The following is a 19,077-nucleotide window of genomic DNA, read 5'->3' on the forward strand; positions in this document are numbered from 1 at the left end:
CCTAATTTTAGCGACTGTCGGTATAATTTATCAAAAAATAAATCAAATACCTCCTATTTTTTTAGGCTTATTTATTTTTTATTTAAAAACAGAAAATTATAAAAATATATTTTAAATAATTCATATAATATTAATAATGCATGTCGCAGACACAAATTTTCAAATTTCAGTAAGTCCGCGACTCCCCATTTTTTTTTAAATTTTTTTGTATAAATTATATTTATTTTTTATACTTATATAAATTTTAAATTTACGAATTGTAATTAATAACAACTTTAAATTTGTTCTATAATATTTAATAAATAATTTAACAATTAATAATTTACTAATTATAATAAATAATAATTATATTTATTATTACTTCTTAACAATTAATAATTTACTAATTATAATAAATAATAATTATATTTATTATTACTTCTTATAATTATTAATTTTAATAATTTATTTACTATAATTAATAATAACTCTAAAAATTATTAATAAAGAAGATATAGTCAACTGTTACAAATATTACGATAATTACATACAAAAATTAAAAATGACTATCTGTACCATAATTGCATTGACGACGTTGGCGCCTAAATCTTCTTATTTCCTCAACCACATTCTATGTTAGCTCGTTTCGTTCATTATCAACAAACTACTCAGCTATGTATTAATTGGGGTAAAAAGAAAAATAAAATAATAGACGAATATTTGGTAGTAATGCAATTTCAATCTGATTTTATTTTTTCTACATTGGGAATGAATTAATAGATGATATTGTAAGAAATGAGTAAATGGGACGTCAACATCTAATTTAAGAGCAAAATCTCATTCATCTGAGACCATTGTGAAGCATTAAAAATAATAATAAATGATTAGGAGCATTACTTAGAACAAAAACTTGTAATAACATGCAAACAAAGAAATACCACATTTATATAAATATTTAAAGAGCCCATTAGCTTCACATTAAATGTGGATGGCATGGTAGATTAAATAATATTTTAAATTAATATATTTCAACAGCATAAAAGGAGGGCAAAAAGGAGATTTGCAAACTTCGGGTTACCCTAAAATAAGCCAAAATTGAAGCCCACTTGCACAATATGCGAGTGTCAAACAAACTAACGGAGATAGACTTTCTTATTGTGTTCTAAATAACGCAGGAGTTTTTTCGCTTATAAAATTAACACAGGGGAATTTCGTGCTATTTCACCAAAACACATGAGGCGTTATGCAATTGACTCAAATTTTAATTATAGCTAATATTTTGGCTTTGAATGCGTAAATAACAATTAGTCTCTATTGTTGAATCATGATTAATTAGTACTTGTCACTATTATAATAATTAAGTATGGCAAAAAAAACATATTTCTTCATATGATATCTCTAAAGTCTCTAACTAGATCACAAGTGACACTAGAAGAAATATAATATTTAATTATATTTAATTGTCATAATTAAAAATAATAATTATGATAATAATCATTGATCACGATCATGTAATGATCATTGAACATGATTTTTGCAAAGTGGTCAAAACATTTATCATGGCTAATTAGTTTTCATGATAAGTAAATTAAATTTTTAATCCGAGTTTTAATCCCTATCCAATGAAACTCTATGCAATTCGAATTTTTGCTCTAGTCTGATCTGTGTTGATCAAGATTAATCAAGAAAAGTTACTATTTAATTACTATTAGAAACCCCTCATCTCCTCATTAACTCTAAATTTATAATTAATAAGCAACTATATATATATAATATCATGAACTCTAATAATCTATAATAATATACAAAAATAAAAGTCATCTAACGATGGTCAGTAACACCTTGGACTAAATTTTAAATATAACTATTATATTCACGATTAGACAATTTTACAAAAGCTAATTACAATTACTCTTTTGTTTCTCTCTCTCTCTCTTTTAATTTTAAAATATAATTTAAATTTAAATTTATATTATTATATGGGCGCATACTATAAATACTAATAATAATAAAAGAATGGTTGCATTAGAAAGAAAATTAATGAATAAAGAGAAAAAGAGTAGAGAGCAAATGACAAGCAGAAGAGCTCCACCAAATATATACAACTACTTACCTCCATCCATGTAAATATAGTGGCTGCGCCCAACCAACTTTACTCCTACTTTTACAATTCAATTATTTCTAACCTAATTCAATTTTACATTTATTCTTCTAAATTTCAAAACTGTTCCTTCTTAGCATCTTAAGTCCTATTTTAAAAAATCAAAACAATATATAAAAATTAGAAATCAAAATGATGCTTTCAAAATTAAACAATTTAAATCAATTTTGACAAAAGTGTAATTGACCCTATCCAATCACAGACATCAAAATTTTATAAGTGATGGTCAGGGCAGAGATGCGATGTGATGTGATTAAAAGAAGACAAAGGGAAAGAAAGAGAGTGTGTGGCTATGCTCTTTACACCTCCCCCAATTCTTGAACGTAAATATCAATTTTGGGGCCCTATTCCTATTCCTATTCCTATTCCTATCCCAAGCATGGATAACTCCCCAAACTATACGAAATTTAAATTTTATTCACATTAAATCATGTTTAATTGTTGCTATCACATTAATTCACGCCACACCAATAATTATAATTACACTTTTATTAATTATATACGAGGCCATTATGTTCTGACAGGTCCTAAAAACTTATAATAGGATTTCCAAAATAATGTTGTGAATAATTACAATTAATTAATTCCACACTAATTTGGATAAATATGATTAAGTAGGTGGATATCTTGTTTATGATATAATTAATTTATTAAAATGTTATGATGGAAAAATATATGGGAATTACTCGTAAAAAAATATTATCATCTTTTATTTAATTAAACTAATTAATTACTATGAAAATGATGGTGAGGTATATTATAAGGTAATCAACATCATTAACATAATTAATGATTGAATTTTAGTATTTCCTCTCTTTTCAATACCAAGGAAGATTGCAGCAATTTAAACTACTACTGTATATTTCCTTGAAAACAGTATATACTATAAGAAAAAGGCCCAAAGTTATGTTAAGAAGGCCCAATAGATGGGCTAGCCCAAATGGTCAAGGCCCAGCCCAAATAAAAAGACCACAGAGGGGTCAAAAGCCGTGGCTCGTGTGAGAGTTAAGAGGGACGATGAAGTCCAGTAGCTTAACACGTGCGGTTCTTTCAACCGTACTGCAACCCGTCTTCTCGACCCGCCCAAATCCGGGCCGGAGCATAGTATGCTCCGCCTCTCCGCCGAAACCCAGGACTCCACTCTACCAGAGGCCGCCGGCATTCCGAGCCACCCTTTCGGAGCTGAAAAAATGGCATGTTTGGGCCAAAAACCAGGCTGCCTCGGTGGGCTCCAGCTTCTTGGACTTGGACGACGGCCCAGACTCCCCCCTCCTCCTCAGGGAGCTCAACTGGCTGGTCGAAGACGCACTCGAACGGCCCTCTGTGCTTTCGCCGCAGAACTCCAGTAGCAATTACGATGATGCCATTCCTGTGTCGATAAGGGCGTGTTTGTACGATCTCTACAAGTTGTGGAAGCAGAGGATTGAGGAGAGAAGGCCGTTTCAATATTTGGTGGGATGTGAGCACTGGAGGGACTTGATATTGAGTGTTGAAGAAGGGGTTTTGATACCCAGGCCCGAGACTGAGATTATTGTGGATTTGGTTGATGATGCTGTGAGGGGGAATGAGAAGTTGAGAAATGGTATTTGGGCTGATTTGGGGACTGGGAGTGGGGCTCTTGCTATTGCTGTTGCTAGGATTTTGGGGGTGGGTTCTGGAAGAGTTATTGCTACTGACTTGAGCCCTGTTGCTGTTGCCGTTGCATCATATAATGTGGAGAGGTATAATTTGCAGGTTAGCACTCTGCTTTGTGTTTATTTCTTGTATGTATGTGTAGATAGTTTGTGTTGATTTAATTGTCAGTATGATGGCCAAAAGGGGTCTTCAGTTGCTAGTTGTTTGGGGGGAAGTGTTTTAAGCTTAGTGCATTGCTGCATCTTTGAATTGTTAATGCTTCGATGATTGATAATCACCAGCGTTATGCAACTGCAATATAGTTTGAATACCAAGGTCTACGAAAATCTGGTGTAATAATGTTGTTCTAATTCACTCCATGGGAAATTATTGAATTGTTTTCTTCTTCTTTGAGTGTACTGTGTAAAGGCGTTTCAATGACAAACATACACGTATAGCAGGACAGAGTAGCGGTAAGGTTGGGATCTTGGTTTGATCCTCTGGAGGATGTCAAAGGGGAACTCAGTGGACTTGTTAGCAATCCACCATATATCCCCAGTGAAGATATTGATGGGCTACAAGCTGAAGTTTCTAAACATGAACCAAGACTCGCTCTGGATGGGGGAGCAAATGGCATGAATGACCTTATCCATCTATGCAATGGAGCTGCTTCAATGTTAAAACCTGGTGGATTCTTTGCGTTTGAGGTATCAATCATTGTTCTTCTTGATTTAGCAAAATACACTATATAGCATACTCGAGACTTTTTCACTGAGATTCAGAAAAGAGAAAGGAGAAACAGGCTTTCCTGACCGCATTGGCCACTTGCTTATTAGTAATCAAAACGAAGTTAACGGTTACCACAATCTGATTTATTATTAGTCATCAGGTGTTTTGCTTTAAAGCGATAAATGGTTGTTCCTGTGTGCTACTACTGTATATTCTTGTCCCGAATATCATATGAGTGGCGTCTTTCTCAAGCCGTTAATGTTCAATTATAATGCTTGCAAGTACTACATCCAAGAAATTGGCTCTCTTTCCTTACCCGTTAATACTTAATCGTATTGTTTTACAGAGTTCTACATATAAGAAATTGGGTTTTCCCCTCTTTCTTGCTAGTATACATCCAAGAAAGTGTTATCTTAGAAACGTGAACCACAAAGTGGGGCTAAAACATGAACTAAATCAGCAGGTGGATATAGTAATCGGATCAACGAAACCTGTAGATCCTCAAAAGAGTGCAGATTATTATGCAACATATTCACCCTTCTGAATGCAAATTCTCGTTCGGATGTTAATGTGAGCTGATTTGAATTCTTGTTTTGGATCAATAGTTCTTCTATGGGATAGCACTCATGTTTCTTATTTTATTCACCTTGCTGCAGACTAACGGTGAAACACAGAGCAAACGTCTCATGGATTACATGGATACCAAGATGAAAGGAAGCTTCTACAGCATAAATATTACGCCTGATTTCGCTGGAATCCAAAGATTCGTGACTGGATATAGAGCATGAGTCGTAGATTAACAGTATTAAGTAGAAGAATTGACACTTATGTACGGCCAGGTTGGTCTGAATGGACATAGAATTATGTTTAACCAAAGCGTAATGTGGGGACTTTCATGATATTTGTGGAGTTTAGTGTTTTTTAATATAATAATGTATGTCATGTTAGAAACAGGAATGAAATGGAAGCACTGCAGCTCTGGTGAAATCCTGTGGGAAAACAAACTCACCATCTTTTGAAACTTTCAACAGTAACCTATTGCTACTAATTATTTTGGCATTTAATACAAGAGACTGGTGTAGAAATTGTAATATGCCTAAACATCTATAGCGCTTCAGTTTTGTGTTTATACAGCATAATGATGAGAATTCACTTTCACGATGGAGTGAATTTTGAAGCAAAAATTTCATCACTGTATCTCATAGTATGATGGAATGAATTTTCAACCACTTTCTTTACATGCCACCAGAACTCAAACACAAATGACAGAAAAATTTGTTCTTTTTCAACTTTATTATTGAATCTGCTTAAGCTCTTAAACTTTAGAGTAAATGTACACGGACAGCATCAGTTTTGCTATTCCTCTCAATCCATCTTAAACCTCGAGGATGTGGGCAAAAACTGATTGCTGACATGAAAACTACAAGAACGATCTGACATTATTTACAGATTGAACCGTGTAAAACGAGCAGTTTTCACATTCTTTGATCCACCTCCCATATTTTCATCTGCTTGCAAGTTTCGAAGGCAAGCTAAAAAGAGCATTGATCTCACCCTCACATCTCATTTGCCGATATAGGGGTGTGTTTCAGCAGCGCTGGAGGAAGTTTGATGCCGACAAGTCTGCAACCAAAATTGTCTTCTAGGATGATCTCCGCCAATGTTTCTTTCCTTTTTTCTGAGGCAGTTTGAACGGACTCCAGCTTTTCCTGCGTTTGGAAGTTTCACAAAATAGTCCGGACGCTAAGGCTTGCTGGAGCCACATTTCAAATTCATCCTCTTCATCCATCATCTCAGCATCCAAATCCCATGGATACCTGCTCGAGTTGGACCTCTGAGTTGACTTCTCTAATCCAACCATGTTTACATGGAAACTCGGTCTATGCGTGTTTGGTCTGCAAGCCATCCCCTATATTGACAAAAGTAGAGTTCTATCCAAGTTAGCAACAGACAGTGGCTTTCCACTAATTAAATGTTGTTCATGACAAGACACACAAAAGTACAAAAGTAAACCCAAAGTGAAATCAGCTGTCAATGGGTCATTGTAACAATTTTCCACATTTTAAGACCAATAGGATTGAATTTCAATAATTTTTAATATTCAATATCAATAATCAATCAAAATTGTTTCATTAAGGATAATCTACAGTCCAGTCTACTTCATCACTGTTTGAAAGGTGCCGTATAAAATGGTCATAGTAATTTGTGGCAAATACGCTGACTTACAAATGAAGCTTTGGGATAATGATGCACTCAAATGATGTCTATACCAGAAATACAGCTACTTATTTGTTTTCTGAATTATCATTCAAATTCCGAGTAAGATCAGTGACACTAGATAGACATCATAGACTTTTTCCTAAATATATCAGATTCCAACATAGCAGTGTCTTGGGGAATTTAAGCAGCCATCCTCCTCTCTTGTATCCCAAAAACCCTGACAACAAAAAATCCCCCCAAAATGGCATCAAGGCTAAAATCAATTCTGTTCCTTCATTAGTCCTCTTAGCATTCACTCTTCCAATAGATAGATGTTTAATTTCTTCAGGGAAATAACTCTTGCAATTCTTCCTACAGCAATAGATCTCAGAATACAAGAATTATCACTAAATATGACAGCCAGGCCAAAAGCAAAATAAAAGCAAAGAGGTAAGACTGAAAAGACCTGTAAGGATCAGGTAATGGTTTCATGTTTGCACAGTATGCATGATATGGCCCACATGCAAGTGAAGAATTTACAGACTAACCTGACATATAGCCCACTCCGACACATCAAAAATCCTGCTTTCAGCACATACAAAAGCACGGGGTATTTCCACCTATATATGGCAGATAAAAAATACTTTTCAGGGCCCCCACAAAAGACGGACAGAGATAGAGAGATATTATTCAGAAAGAAAGGATGCATGAACAACGTATACTCATGAATCAGATAAGTAGAGAAAAGAGTGATGAAAAAAAGAGCACAGAAACACAACTGTCTTGGTTTTTACTTAAACATCAGATAAGCAGAGAAAAAGAGAGATGAAAAGATGAAGACCAAAAGCTTATTTGAATCATAAGGGAAAACCCTGCATAAGCTACAACTTGCCCCTTAGTAAGTAACAATCTACTGCTGGCAAACAAGACTCTTAAAGAGCCTTTAGGCAAGATTTGATACTTCTTCATTGGGATCTACATATCTCTTTGCATAAATTTGACATATCAATCAAGATTTAAAAGAAAGCATATAAAACTGATTCAGTCAGCTGGTTCTTTTAACGCCAAATCAGAAGGAAGAAATTTCCTTTATCAGCTTACAGCAGATAAACTCTTATAAGGCCAACCCCCTGAATCAGGAACTTGTTTAAGGATCATCTTTAAGACAACCTGGTTGTACGGGGCTAAATGAACTAATAAGGTAACATAATTAACGAGAAAAAAATAAGCAATGAAAGAAGTATACAGCATGAATTTCAACTGCAAAAAGTATACAGTTCTGAAACATGAAGTGTACCTTCTGAGGTCGATCAAATACCAGTGAGCCTTTGTACTCTACCCATCCATCCCCATCTTTGGCTTCATGGTGCTGACAGCAATCCTGTAACCAGAAAATCATGATTAGTTGGAATAGAGACAAGCAACAGTCAAGACATTCTATACTTTTCAGAAAGTAGCCACACCTGGCACCATCTTGCTTTGGCCTTGGTTCTATTCGTACAAACCCAGATGTGCGAATTGCCACACTTAGTGCACTGTATGCGCCTTGATTCCTCAGAACAAAAGTCAGTGGTATTCTGTATCATGAATATATACATATATGATCTTTCTGAAAATTCAACTTTTACCAAGTGATAATGCAGAGATAGTTCAACAGAGCCAAAAAATAGATAATAGTCACAAGTGAAAACAAGAATCCAGAAGTGACATGCCTCTATTGGTTTAAAAACTAAACTAATATGGAATCTCTCATTTGATAACCATGCACATTATTTACTACAGACAATCATTGCATAAGGCTAAGAGGGTGAGCAGGGTTAACAATACAGGTTCTGAATTTAAAACCATAAGTGTATACATAATACATCTCAAGAATCATTTCCTTTCTGTTGGATTTCATGCTGAAATGAATTCCTGTCTTACATTTTGGTAATCTGTAAACATGATTAAATAAATACGCGATGGGTGCCTTCCATATTGTACCTGGTAAGAAGTGCTAGCTGATTTCTGCATAACACACTTAGATTCTTCTTTGCTGAGCTGCTCATCATAGTCCCTCTTCTTTACAGCATCAGAAAGAACCTGGCATTAACGTTGACACGTGCAACCATCAGGATCAATATCCATAATTCCACTTCAGGCATTTAAGCAGCCAATAAAGATGAAACAGAACTTACCTCATATGCACATTGAAGTTTCTTAAATGATTCACTTGCCAGTGGACTTCCCATGTTTTTGTCAGGGTGCACAAGCATGGCCTGGAAAAGTTCAAAAAATGATTTAATAAAGAAGTGATGCTGTACCAAAAAAATAAAATAAAATAATAAAGAAGGATCCCACCACAGTAGTGCTTTTCAGAAAATATTGACACCATAGATTTTATAAAGTCAAATATCACTCAGCCATGACAATGAAATTGACTTCAACATCAGGCATTGCATAATCAGAAGGACCAAAATTCAGTAGCTAATTTAGTTGCACAGAAATGAGTAGGATGAGACTCTAATTAATTATATCCATAACCCTTTCTTAAACAACTATTTACATCTTGCCAACAATTTACAGTACATGTTGATAATGTCGGCCCAATGAAATCCTAGTAGGGATGATAAACAGAGTGCAGAGTAAACAAAAATATGTTTCTCAACCATAAAAACAGCAAGCATTGTCAAACCCTCGCATGCTTGTCAAGGTAATTACCAAATTTCAGTTAGGTACACACCCTCAATTAATCTAACATTATGAGTTAGTGCCCTTACAAGCTTGTATATATTAGATAAAATAAGCAAGAAATAACAGTTTATAGTTATTGATCATTTATTTAGTACAGAAACCTGCTTCAGTGACTATTTCTTGCATATGATCATTATTCTACAAAATCTGAGATCATGAGAACAGATTGATATTTTGTTTTTCACTAATTTATAACAAGAGCGAATACTGCTAAGACAATTTTTGTCTGATTGTTTTCTCAAAGAAAAGGATGCTACATAGTTCAGGACCTTCAGGTTAACTGTAATCATCCTCCCAACATCAACAAGTCTCTACACAAGCACGGACCTGTATTAAATATAAATCATTTGAAGTTTCGAACATGTGGAGATCGGAGTAGCACACCTTTTTACGGTATTCCTTCTTTAACAAAACAACGTCGATTTTCCTTTGGCGTGGAAACCCAAGTGCTTCATAGTGATTGTCACTTTTTAATATCCTCTCCATCTCAATTGTGGAGTTGGCATCTTGTCTAACCACTTTCTCAGCAGCAAATTCTTTTGGTTTTTCAACAAAAGATGGACTAGCAGGTTTTCTGGCTGATTTACATGAGTGCAACTTCTCTTCTTCTTCTCCTTCTAATTTGGTGGAGGCAGAGTATTCGCAGTCCGTGGAAAAATCATCTTCTACGAATGAGTCAGATTCTTTACGGTCATCCAAATGAGTGCTTTCACTCAAATTATCGCACCATTTGATCAAGTAGTTTAATACATCATTTGATAGGAAAGCAAGGTTAATTGCAAGAAAAACTCCAAGCCATCCTACTCGAACTTTGACACAATACATAGCATATAGGGTTGCCATGAGCACCACCAGCCGTGCATGATTTAATGAAAATAGATAGCCTGCATTCCCAAAATTATGCTGGTGTCAGCAGGTTCAGCAAGAAATGCCAAATCATAGGAAAAAGAGCAAGAGAAAACATGTCTAAGCGAATTAATCACCCTAGAATCCATCTGAGGGCATCTTCAGGAAGGCAAAAACAATAGTTTGAAATTTTCTCTCTATTTTAAGAGAAGTGATTAAGAGGCAACTCATAAATCAAAGATAACTCCCAAATTTGAATATTCAAACAAGGTCGAGCTAAAGTAAGGTGTTGAGAATGAATGATGGATCTGAAAGAGACTATTCATCAGAGTAAGAAATTAGCCAAATTATCCTAAATCCTAATGTGTATGAAACAAAAATGATATAGACCAGAAGTGGAAAGAAGGGCTGCAAAGGAATGGTGAAAACAGAAGAGCATAAGTATATGAGACCGCTATTAACTGAGTTCAAAAGGGAATCAAGGCATACCACCAACAATGAACAGGGTACCAGTTATCCAAAAATTAGCATACATCCACAAAACCAAAATGGCAAACAGTCCCACAATAAAAAGTCCAGGAGTGTAGCCTAAAAACTGAACAGCAATCCCAGCTGCTCCCTGAAAACACATTTGCACAATTAATTAGACATCAAAGTTGCCGCTGGAGAAAGCTTTAAAGAACTTCCCTACTGACTACTTCTGTTGAAATAACCACAACAACAGGACAAACAATTGGCATCACATCAGACTAAACTTCTTTGACCACACAGGTTAATCACAAGCAGGTGAACCGTGAACAGACAAATACAGAACCAATTACATCTAAAACTATACTGATCCAAATATAATCATAAATCACGTCGAACAATCATGATAAAAGAACATAATATTCACTCCAAAGTGAAGTCAGATGTATCAACTGAACACTGGAGATATCTCTGGCAGCAGTAAATGTAGCATTAAAAAACACATGGCAGATATTGAAGCTAAAGGGTGAAAACAACTGTATACATTTCTTTGCACAATAAGTAGAGTGCATTACATGATTTGTGTAATCTGAAAGGAATTATGCACAAGTAATAGAAAAGCTCAACCAGGAATCAGTCCAAGTAATTTCACTGGAAAGTAAGACTGGGAGGCATACCATACTAGCAAGCACATATAGAAGACATGACAGCGATGTCAAGCTTAGGAAGCAACTCCACATAATGACTAGCAGAGCTGCTGATCCCAGCCCAATAAATGACTGGAAGCCAGAAACAAAATAGTTTTTCCAATAAACCAACAAGAAGAGTAGAACTCTTCCAAATTTGGCACACCCACAACAAACAAGCGGCCAATGCCGCTCCATGAAAACTCCAATCTTTTCCCTTAAACAGCTCACAACAGTCCTTGCTACAGAATAGCAGTCTTTTGATTGCAACCATTTCAACCCTTGATTGAACAGCCCAATATCCTCCATCACCTAACAACACCTTAATATACTGGCTAGTAAACAGTAAATTTAAATGCATCCACGGAATCCCATACAAGAAAACCTAATCTTTTGTCCATATTCCAAATTCCTGTAAGTAATGACCTCTAAGCACAACTGCAATAACTTCCCACCACCAGGCACCAAGTGTCCACCTACGCCCGCCTGCAGCATCGCATAATTAATAAAGCAATTCTAAGTCTAACCAATTCCCACTACTTCCGGTGGCTAAAGCAATCCGAATTGCGACAGTGTTCAAGCACGCAATGAGCATGAAACAAGAGAAAAAGAGATCCAGAATATTCCTTCTCCACACATTTAAAAGCTAGGATTCACGAACAACCAATCGGGAAATCAGTAAGAACCGAAACCAAAACACTATAAATTGCTTCACATGCACGTCTCCCAGAAAGCAAACCCCATAAATGAACTCAGAGCATTTTCACTTTTTTGACCCCAACAATTCCCCCCAAAAAAATTCCCTACAACAAACCCGCAAGGGAAAAAAAAAAAAAAAGACACAGCCGCAAAACCCACCAAATTACATAAACAAAAACTTCAAACAAAGAACCAAAACTCCGACTGGGAGAGTAAACTCTGAACTAAAAATGGTTGGTACAGGATCTCCAGCAATGTATGATCAATGGGAGAAAAAAGTAGGAACCCTAGTAGAGAGGCTTTTGCTTTCTTTTTCAGGGAATGCCTGTGAAAGAAATAAAGTAAAGAAGAGGTTAAAATTAAAAAAGGAGCGAGTGATATGAGTGAGTGAGACGAGACGAGAGACAAGCAGTGATGATGAGAGAGAAACCAAGAAGGGCAGCAATTTGATGAGAGAGAGAGAGAGAGAGAGAGAGAGAAGGAAATATATTTAATAATCTCACATTACATAATAGTGGTTTTATGGATTGATTGGTGGGACCCATTTAATCTTAAAATTTTCATTTAAAGTCCTAACAGCCAATGTTGTCACTGTTGCTACGTACCCTACAAACCAACACTTCCATTGTCTTTTTTAGCATAATAATAATAATAATCAATTTTTCTTTTTAATTTATTTCTCTAAGAATAAATGTTGGAGTTTCTTTAAAACATTACTCAAAACAGTACAAAACTCGCACATCAAACCACCTACACAATTTATCTTAATTTGTTTTTTGCTAAATTAAAAACGCTAAATCATCACATGTAAATTAATAATATATGCCCATATTTTTATTTAATTTTTCTTATTCAAGAAATGGGTCCTACTTTTTTATGAATATTATATGCTTTATTCGCTTGAATATGACAAAAATTGTGAAACTGATCAAAAGCGATGAACTGACCAATTGTGAGCTGACCTTCATAGATATCCATATTTATGAATTAATTATTAATAATTATATAAGCACAGAGTTAATATTCATATCTTTTTATTTTTTTATAAATTTAATATTAAATATTATTTTATACACTTTATTTAATAATAAAAATTTATTTTATTTTTCGTATTATTTATAGAAATTGCACACATAGCACGTGCCACAAGTTACTAATTATTATTAAAGGAGAGTATACGTTTAATGTCTTCTCTAATTAGTCTTTTTTTTTAAATTTTTTAATTTAAACATTATTTCCTCAACTTTCTAAAATTTTCTTCCTCTTTTTTAATTGCCAAATTCCCCACTTCTGTCAATTTCCAACGACCTCTAACTTTTTATAAATTCGTTATTTTATTTTATTTGTAACATTTTTATTTTCTCAACCAAATTACGGTTTAAAAAATGAAAAATAATTTAAAATTTTTATTTAATTGTGCATACCACTATTAGTATGTAAGAAAGAATTTGGCTGGATTCTCTTGAATACTTTTTCATTTGACAGTGTGACTGCATTTACATGGCTATTCGTGTTCCTGAGTTTCCCAGGATGCCCAAATATTACAAGTTCAAGCTTCAAACAAAATCAGGAAGAAGAAAACAAACAAAAGGCAGCAAAACAATATAGACAACCCCCAACTAAAATGACACAAAAACTATGCAGTAACAATATCTTTTCCTAAAAATTACAAAATCCCTCCCCATCCACCGCAAAACTCTTCTCCTCACCTCACCCGCTTCGATCGCATATGGCAGTAAATGTCATGGTAGCCCGAGAAGAAGACGGTGAAGTCGATGTCATATTGTCCAAAGTGTCGGAGCCTGAGGAGTTTTGATTGGAAGATGTATGATAAAGGTGGTGCTGTGGTTTGGGGTTGCTTTTGATCTTTAAGTCCCTGAAGTCTGTTATTAATCCCGGTTTTGTTATTGTGCTTTCATCAAAGTCTTTCTTGCCGGAAAGTATTTCAACAACGGTTGACATGGAGGGCCGAAGCATTGGAGAGTCTTGGGTGCAGAGCAGACCGATCTTCAAGAATCTGCAAGCCTGTTCAGCATCAAAATCTCCATTCAGCGTTGCGTCTACCAGCAACACCAGCTCGTTTCTCTCGTAAAGTTGCCATGTCTGCAGAAACAAATTTAAGAAAATTATTAGGAGGGTTACTACACACATGGCAAAGTCGAACAAAGATATATCATAGCATATCTTTTTAATTCTCATGCAACTTGAATGTCACTATGGTTTTATATAACAAGCCGGCCAATCGCAAAAACAACAATAGCATAATGTCCCGAGTTATATACAAACAAGTCTGCAAGAATCGCGCAGCTCCAATCCGAAGCTTTTACATAAATGTACATTCTCATAAACTCAAGCTTGTTTAACCAGTTTAATACATTTCAGATATTTGTAACCCTCAATCAGAATCAATCTCAAATATGGGAGTTAGTGCATGTATATTAATTTATAATTATATCTAACTCTGATAAATTTTTTGTTTGTGTGTAAGGGGGAAAAAAAAAAAAAAACAAGTCCGTCTCAATTCTACCTCGTTCAAGGAGATTAAGAACTTTTCATATAAAAGATGGGTTTGCCTTCACCTCCCATCATAACTAAGGAAATTCAAAGAGCTGGTAGAAACTGTCAAAAGTTAATCATGCAGTCTAACTAAATGCATACCCTTTCAAGGATATACTGTTCATCCATGGGTAGTCGTGTATTGTTATTGGATCTCCCGCTGACTATTTCAATTAGAAGGATGCCAAAACTGTAAATATCAACCCGCCGTGTCACCTGGCCTGTTATTGCATATTCTGGTGCCAAATAACCTCTGAAACAGCCGACAAAAGTTCAAGTTATAAATCAAGGATAAAGATGAGCAAGAAACATATCAGCTCATTAAATTCTTCATATATAGTATTCACTTCTTGTTATTATAACCCTGAGTGTGGCTTAAACAACATTTTTTTGATGACTTGCATCGGAGAGTCATAGCTTTAGATAACTGAAAGTGCAGTATGGATGACGTTGCTTTCTAGACAGAATATTCAATTCAAATCTCAATCTTTTCAAGCAACACAATATTCGATGACAACTGAATGAAAATCCAATCCCCGAGAAGTGTGGATTAGCTCATGAGTGAAGTTCACAGAAGGCAAAATGAATGCTCCAAGAAGTTCCAGCAGATTTTATAACTTACACGGTTCCCGCAACACGTGTACTGACATGCGTCACGTTCGGTGGTATGAGCTTGGCAAGACCAAAATCTGAAATTTTTGGGGTCAAATCTTTGTCAAGAAGAATATTGCTTGCTTTGATGTCTCGGTGGATAATATGCGGTCTTACTTCCTTGTGAAGATAGGCAAGCCCACTTGCAATTCCAATGCAAATTTTAACTCGTGTTGGCCAGTTGAAGTAGATACCACTTTGACTTCCACCTGGAGAAGGATTATAAACATCATCAGTTTAACTTAACTAACAATAGCTCCAGAAAAGTGCCCTGATTCTTGAACAAAGGTCTCTTACTACTATTGTGAAGCATAAGAAACCATTATGGTGCCCACAACTTGATTTCATTTTCACAAGGCATGTTCATTTTCATCTTATATTTTATGGCAATAAACCCCCGTAAAGGTAAACAGCATCCAGAATAATTTTCACTCATCATTTATCTCATCTAACAGTTACTCCCTGAATCAGGATTAGTAAGAAAAAACAGATACCTATTTTAACAAATAAATTAGCTGAAAATACGTAAAGAGGCATACCAAGAAGTGTTCGTGCTAGGCTGTTATTCTCTAGGTAGTTGTAGACAAGAATTCTGTGATTCCCTTCCACACAACAACCATAGAGCTTCACTAAATTTTCATGCTCTATATCTGTAATCACTTGAATCTCTGTCAGGAACTCTCTTATACCTTGTCTTGAGTGAGAGGAGAGAACCTTAATGGCAGCGACCTGCCCATTCTTAAGTTTTCCCTACTTATCCAAGAGATTTTTTAGTCAGAATTCTGCAGTCAGCTCTAAAGTGTAAAAGTTTCTTTTATTATATACTATGAGAAAGCTCAAAGAGAGACTTTTTTTACCTTATAGACACAACCAAATCCACCCTCACCAACTTTATTCTCTGGACTAAAGTCATCAGTAGCGAGTCTCAGCTCCCTGTATGAGTAAAGATTAACATTGTGCACTCCGGAGAGCTCTGTATATAATTTAGCTTCATTACAACCCAAAAACAAAGAAACATGTATAACAACTATATATGCACAAAATAGGTACAAATAAACAAAAAAAGAACTATTAGTAGCTTAGGAAAATGAGAGGATCATTTAAGAAGAAAGACAATCAGCATCAAGGGAATGGGATAATAATTAATCCAAGGTTTTGTAGAGAATAGAGATCATTAACAAGCAGAAGCTTGGAGGTTTACCATCTTGGAACCCAGAAGGTCTAGTTGTTGGATCCACTTTTCTACCGCATAAGAAAGATAGGCAGGTCATAACTCTGGGATTTACCAGAGACTTCACCCAGCTATAGCTATGGATAGTTTACTTGTAAAGGAGCAGAATCTACACACTGCCATGAATAAGAAAATGGATCACAAAAAGAACCATTTAGATGTAACATAGAGCATGCGATGCATAAATGCATTAGTATGAGCTTGGAACATGAAGTTCCTGTTCGTAATGAACAACCGATCAATTAACATACGCAAAATGGTGCACTGCAACCATTCCCATTCTTTTGTAACAGAACCTATGTTGGCTAACATGTTATTGGGTTTATGCAGGCGTTATGGGAGACAATGTTCCTATCAATTAACATTCACATACTTCTGAAACATAGAAAATTCTGAAGTTGCAATGCTTTTGTTATTGGTACAAGTGAAAAACAGATATATAAAAGCATTTTCAGCAAAAGAAAATTGGTTCTGTGTCTCTCTTTCACTCCACCAGAGAAGTAGAATCTCCCTTACCGGAGTCTGGGTTCGTTCCCCTACCAACTTCCAGTCAGCCTCTCCTCCCTCCAGTGAACTAATGTCAACCAACCAATCCACAGTCAATGCCCCCAAATGATGGGATCCTGTATTTCTGAGCCCTCAACCCAGTCATAACAGATTAACACCAACACCATTATTGTTAAAGTCCATACTAGCAAACACCTCAACCAAGGAGCTATGAAGACATCATTCATTGAAGCTTGAAATTCGAGATCCTTCTTCAACGCAAACACTTAGTATAGCTGGCTTTTATCTTCAATAACGAGCAGGATGGCAGGAAAAGCATCAAACAGATCCTTGCTCGTTCAGAGGACCCCCCCCCCCCCCACCCCGACGCCAAACGACAAAAACGAAAGGAAGGAAATTCTTGCTTAAGGGTAAAAAACGGGAAAAACAACAAACTAAGCTCATCAATCATACATAAACGGATAAAATTCGACGAAACCAGCGACCAATATCAAGCAATTACAAGGAAAATGGGGAAGAAAAGAAAAAAAAAACGAAAGAAATCAGCAGAAATCAAACAAAGCCCAGAAGAGAAAAGAGCACCTTAAAACCCAGAAAGCCAAGCAGCAGCGAGAACCTCAACACCGAAGAGAAACAGGAATCTCCAGCCTTTGAGAGCAGGCAATTCAGATGCCGCTGCAGGCTACAGAAAAGAAGTAGTAACAACAAAGATCGGGTCAGACTCCTGAAAGTTCAAGTATAAAATGTCTTCAGAAACTCCAACAAAATGCGTAAGTATCTTCGAAGTTTCGCATTTCAAGATGATGGGGTCAAAAGTTTTTTAAGTACAAATAATCTACGGTTAATTCATACGAATATTGAAAAGAAAAATCGAAATGACATACCAAAAATGATGACTCAGTCTGTTGTTATTTTGAACAAGTTGGCACGGCAATTATGGCGCGTAAAAGTCAATCATGGGGTACGACGTTGTTCTTCCGCTGGCTTCTTCCTCCTGCATTCCGAATCCTGGGTCCCGCCACATTTTCTTCACTCTTATACCGGTGAGAATGAGATAATTCTATCGACAAGAAATCAATAAATTATCAAAAGAAGAAAGCAGTAGTGTTCTTATAAAGAAATCAAAGTGTAATGTTCATAAGAAGAAAGATAAATCCGATGTCTTGTAGTTTAATGACATGTTTAGTAAACATGAATTCCAAACATAGTATCGTATAGTAGCGTAAGATCTGGCGCAGGAAATGTAGGGATGCAATTATGATTGGGAAAGACTTTTACTTCTTGAAAAGTCAATGATTTGAAACAGTACCAAAATTCCAATAGTGCATGAGAAAAAGTCTGGTTCATTCCAACAGGTAATTTAACCCGGGCTAATTGAGTTTTATAATGTTAAATTAAATTACACAAGTAAATTATTTATTAGTGCAAGCAAATCAGCTCCCAGAGTTGGTTATGTGTTATTGAAATGAAGTCCCGTCCCACATACAAGGAGGACGGACCGATGGTCCCCAATTGTTGACGTCCATGTCGTTGGCAACAAGACTTATAAAGACTGAGAGGTCTAAATCATGATCTCCTATTCATTGCATTGGTGAGAAGTGTAGGTACCACTGGCTTTACCCATATGGGCTGTCATCCTACTAGCTTTACCATCTCTAATACCCATTCGTTTACCATGGATGTGTAATGTCGTTGCTCAAAATATATCCTCAATCAACATATTCATCAACATATTCGTTCGGCTATTATTGGGTAAGACATCATTCTTCCAAAATCATCATTTCATAATGATGGTGAAAGGATTTCAATACTTAAATTCTTGCTTTTTTTCCCCTCCAGAGCTATAAGCTCGAGGCAATAGGTGCGGTTGACGGTCGTCTATAAGCAACTGAACTGAGTTGCAAGCAATGTTAATGTTACACAAGAATGGATAGAATTCCTACCCCTAACCCAAATTTTAGATGGCAAATGATACAAAAACAAAACCTCAGACATAATCTTTTCTTTTGTTTTCTTTA

At 35.6% G+C, this 19,077-nt stretch overlaps 3 protein-coding genes across 11 annotated transcripts; 1 reads left to right on the forward strand and 2 right to left on the reverse strand.

The window, feature by feature from the left end:
• On the forward strand, nt 3,130-5,574 carry LOC105175172 (release factor glutamine methyltransferase). Of its 6 annotated transcripts, none has more exons than XM_020698322.1 (4): nt 3,130-3,874; nt 4,213-4,461; nt 4,830-5,053; nt 5,140-5,279. In XM_020698322.1, exons 1-3 carry the CDS (start codon nt 3,158-3,160, stop codon nt 5,025-5,027), a joined length of 1,164 nt encoding a protein of 387 aa, XP_020553981.1. In that variant the 5' UTR covers nt 3,130-3,157; the 3' UTR covers nt 5,028-5,053; nt 5,140-5,279. The 6 variants fall into 6 exon arrangements, with proteins under 6 accessions (XP_020553981.1, XP_020553984.1, XP_020553985.1 ...); XM_020698325.1 differs by having other exon boundaries at nt 3,133-3,874; nt 4,944-5,053; XM_020698326.1 differs by having other exon boundaries at nt 3,133-3,874; nt 4,947-5,053.
• Nucleotides 5,747-12,563, reverse strand: LOC105175051 (dnaJ homolog dnj-5). Of its 2 annotated transcripts, none has more exons than XM_011097367.2 (9): nt 11,407-12,563; nt 10,751-10,880; nt 9,800-10,299; nt 8,860-8,940; nt 8,666-8,764; nt 8,146-8,259; nt 7,980-8,063; nt 7,231-7,302; nt 5,747-6,392 (listed from the first exon to the last, which is right to left on the reverse strand). In XM_011097367.2, the coding sequence occupies exons 1-9, from the start codon at nt 11,722-11,724 to the stop codon at nt 6,126-6,128; spliced, it is 1,665 nt and encodes a 554-aa protein (XP_011095669.1). In that variant the 5' UTR covers nt 11,725-12,563; the 3' UTR covers nt 5,747-6,125. The 2 variants fall into 2 exon arrangements, with proteins under 2 accessions (XP_011095669.1, XP_011095670.1); XM_011097368.2 differs by having other exon boundaries at nt 12,274-12,562.
• On the reverse strand, nt 13,550-18,119 carry LOC105175052 (putative serine/threonine-protein kinase). Of its 3 annotated transcripts, XM_011097370.2 has the most exons (8): nt 17,944-18,119; nt 17,642-17,741; nt 16,523-16,668; nt 16,179-16,294; nt 15,861-16,071; nt 15,293-15,530; nt 14,773-14,923; nt 13,550-14,217 (listed from the first exon to the last, which is right to left on the reverse strand). In XM_011097370.2, exons 3-8 carry the CDS (start codon nt 16,590-16,592, stop codon nt 13,825-13,827), a joined length of 1,179 nt encoding a protein of 392 aa, XP_011095672.1. In that variant the 5' UTR covers nt 16,593-16,668; nt 17,642-17,741; nt 17,944-18,119; the 3' UTR covers nt 13,550-13,824. The 3 variants fall into 3 exon arrangements, with proteins under 3 accessions (XP_011095672.1, XP_011095671.1, XP_011095673.1); XM_011097369.2 differs by lacking the exon at nt 17,944-18,119 and having other exon boundaries at nt 17,642-17,871; XM_011097371.2 differs by lacking the exons at nt 17,642-17,741; nt 17,944-18,119 and adding an exon at nt 17,069-17,399.

This window comes from Sesamum indicum, linkage group LG12, assembly GCF_000512975.1.
Source record: "Sesamum indicum cultivar Zhongzhi No. 13 linkage group LG12, S_indicum_v1.0, whole genome shotgun sequence".
Lineage (NCBI taxonomy): Eukaryota > Viridiplantae > Streptophyta > Magnoliopsida > Lamiales > Pedaliaceae > Sesamum > Sesamum indicum.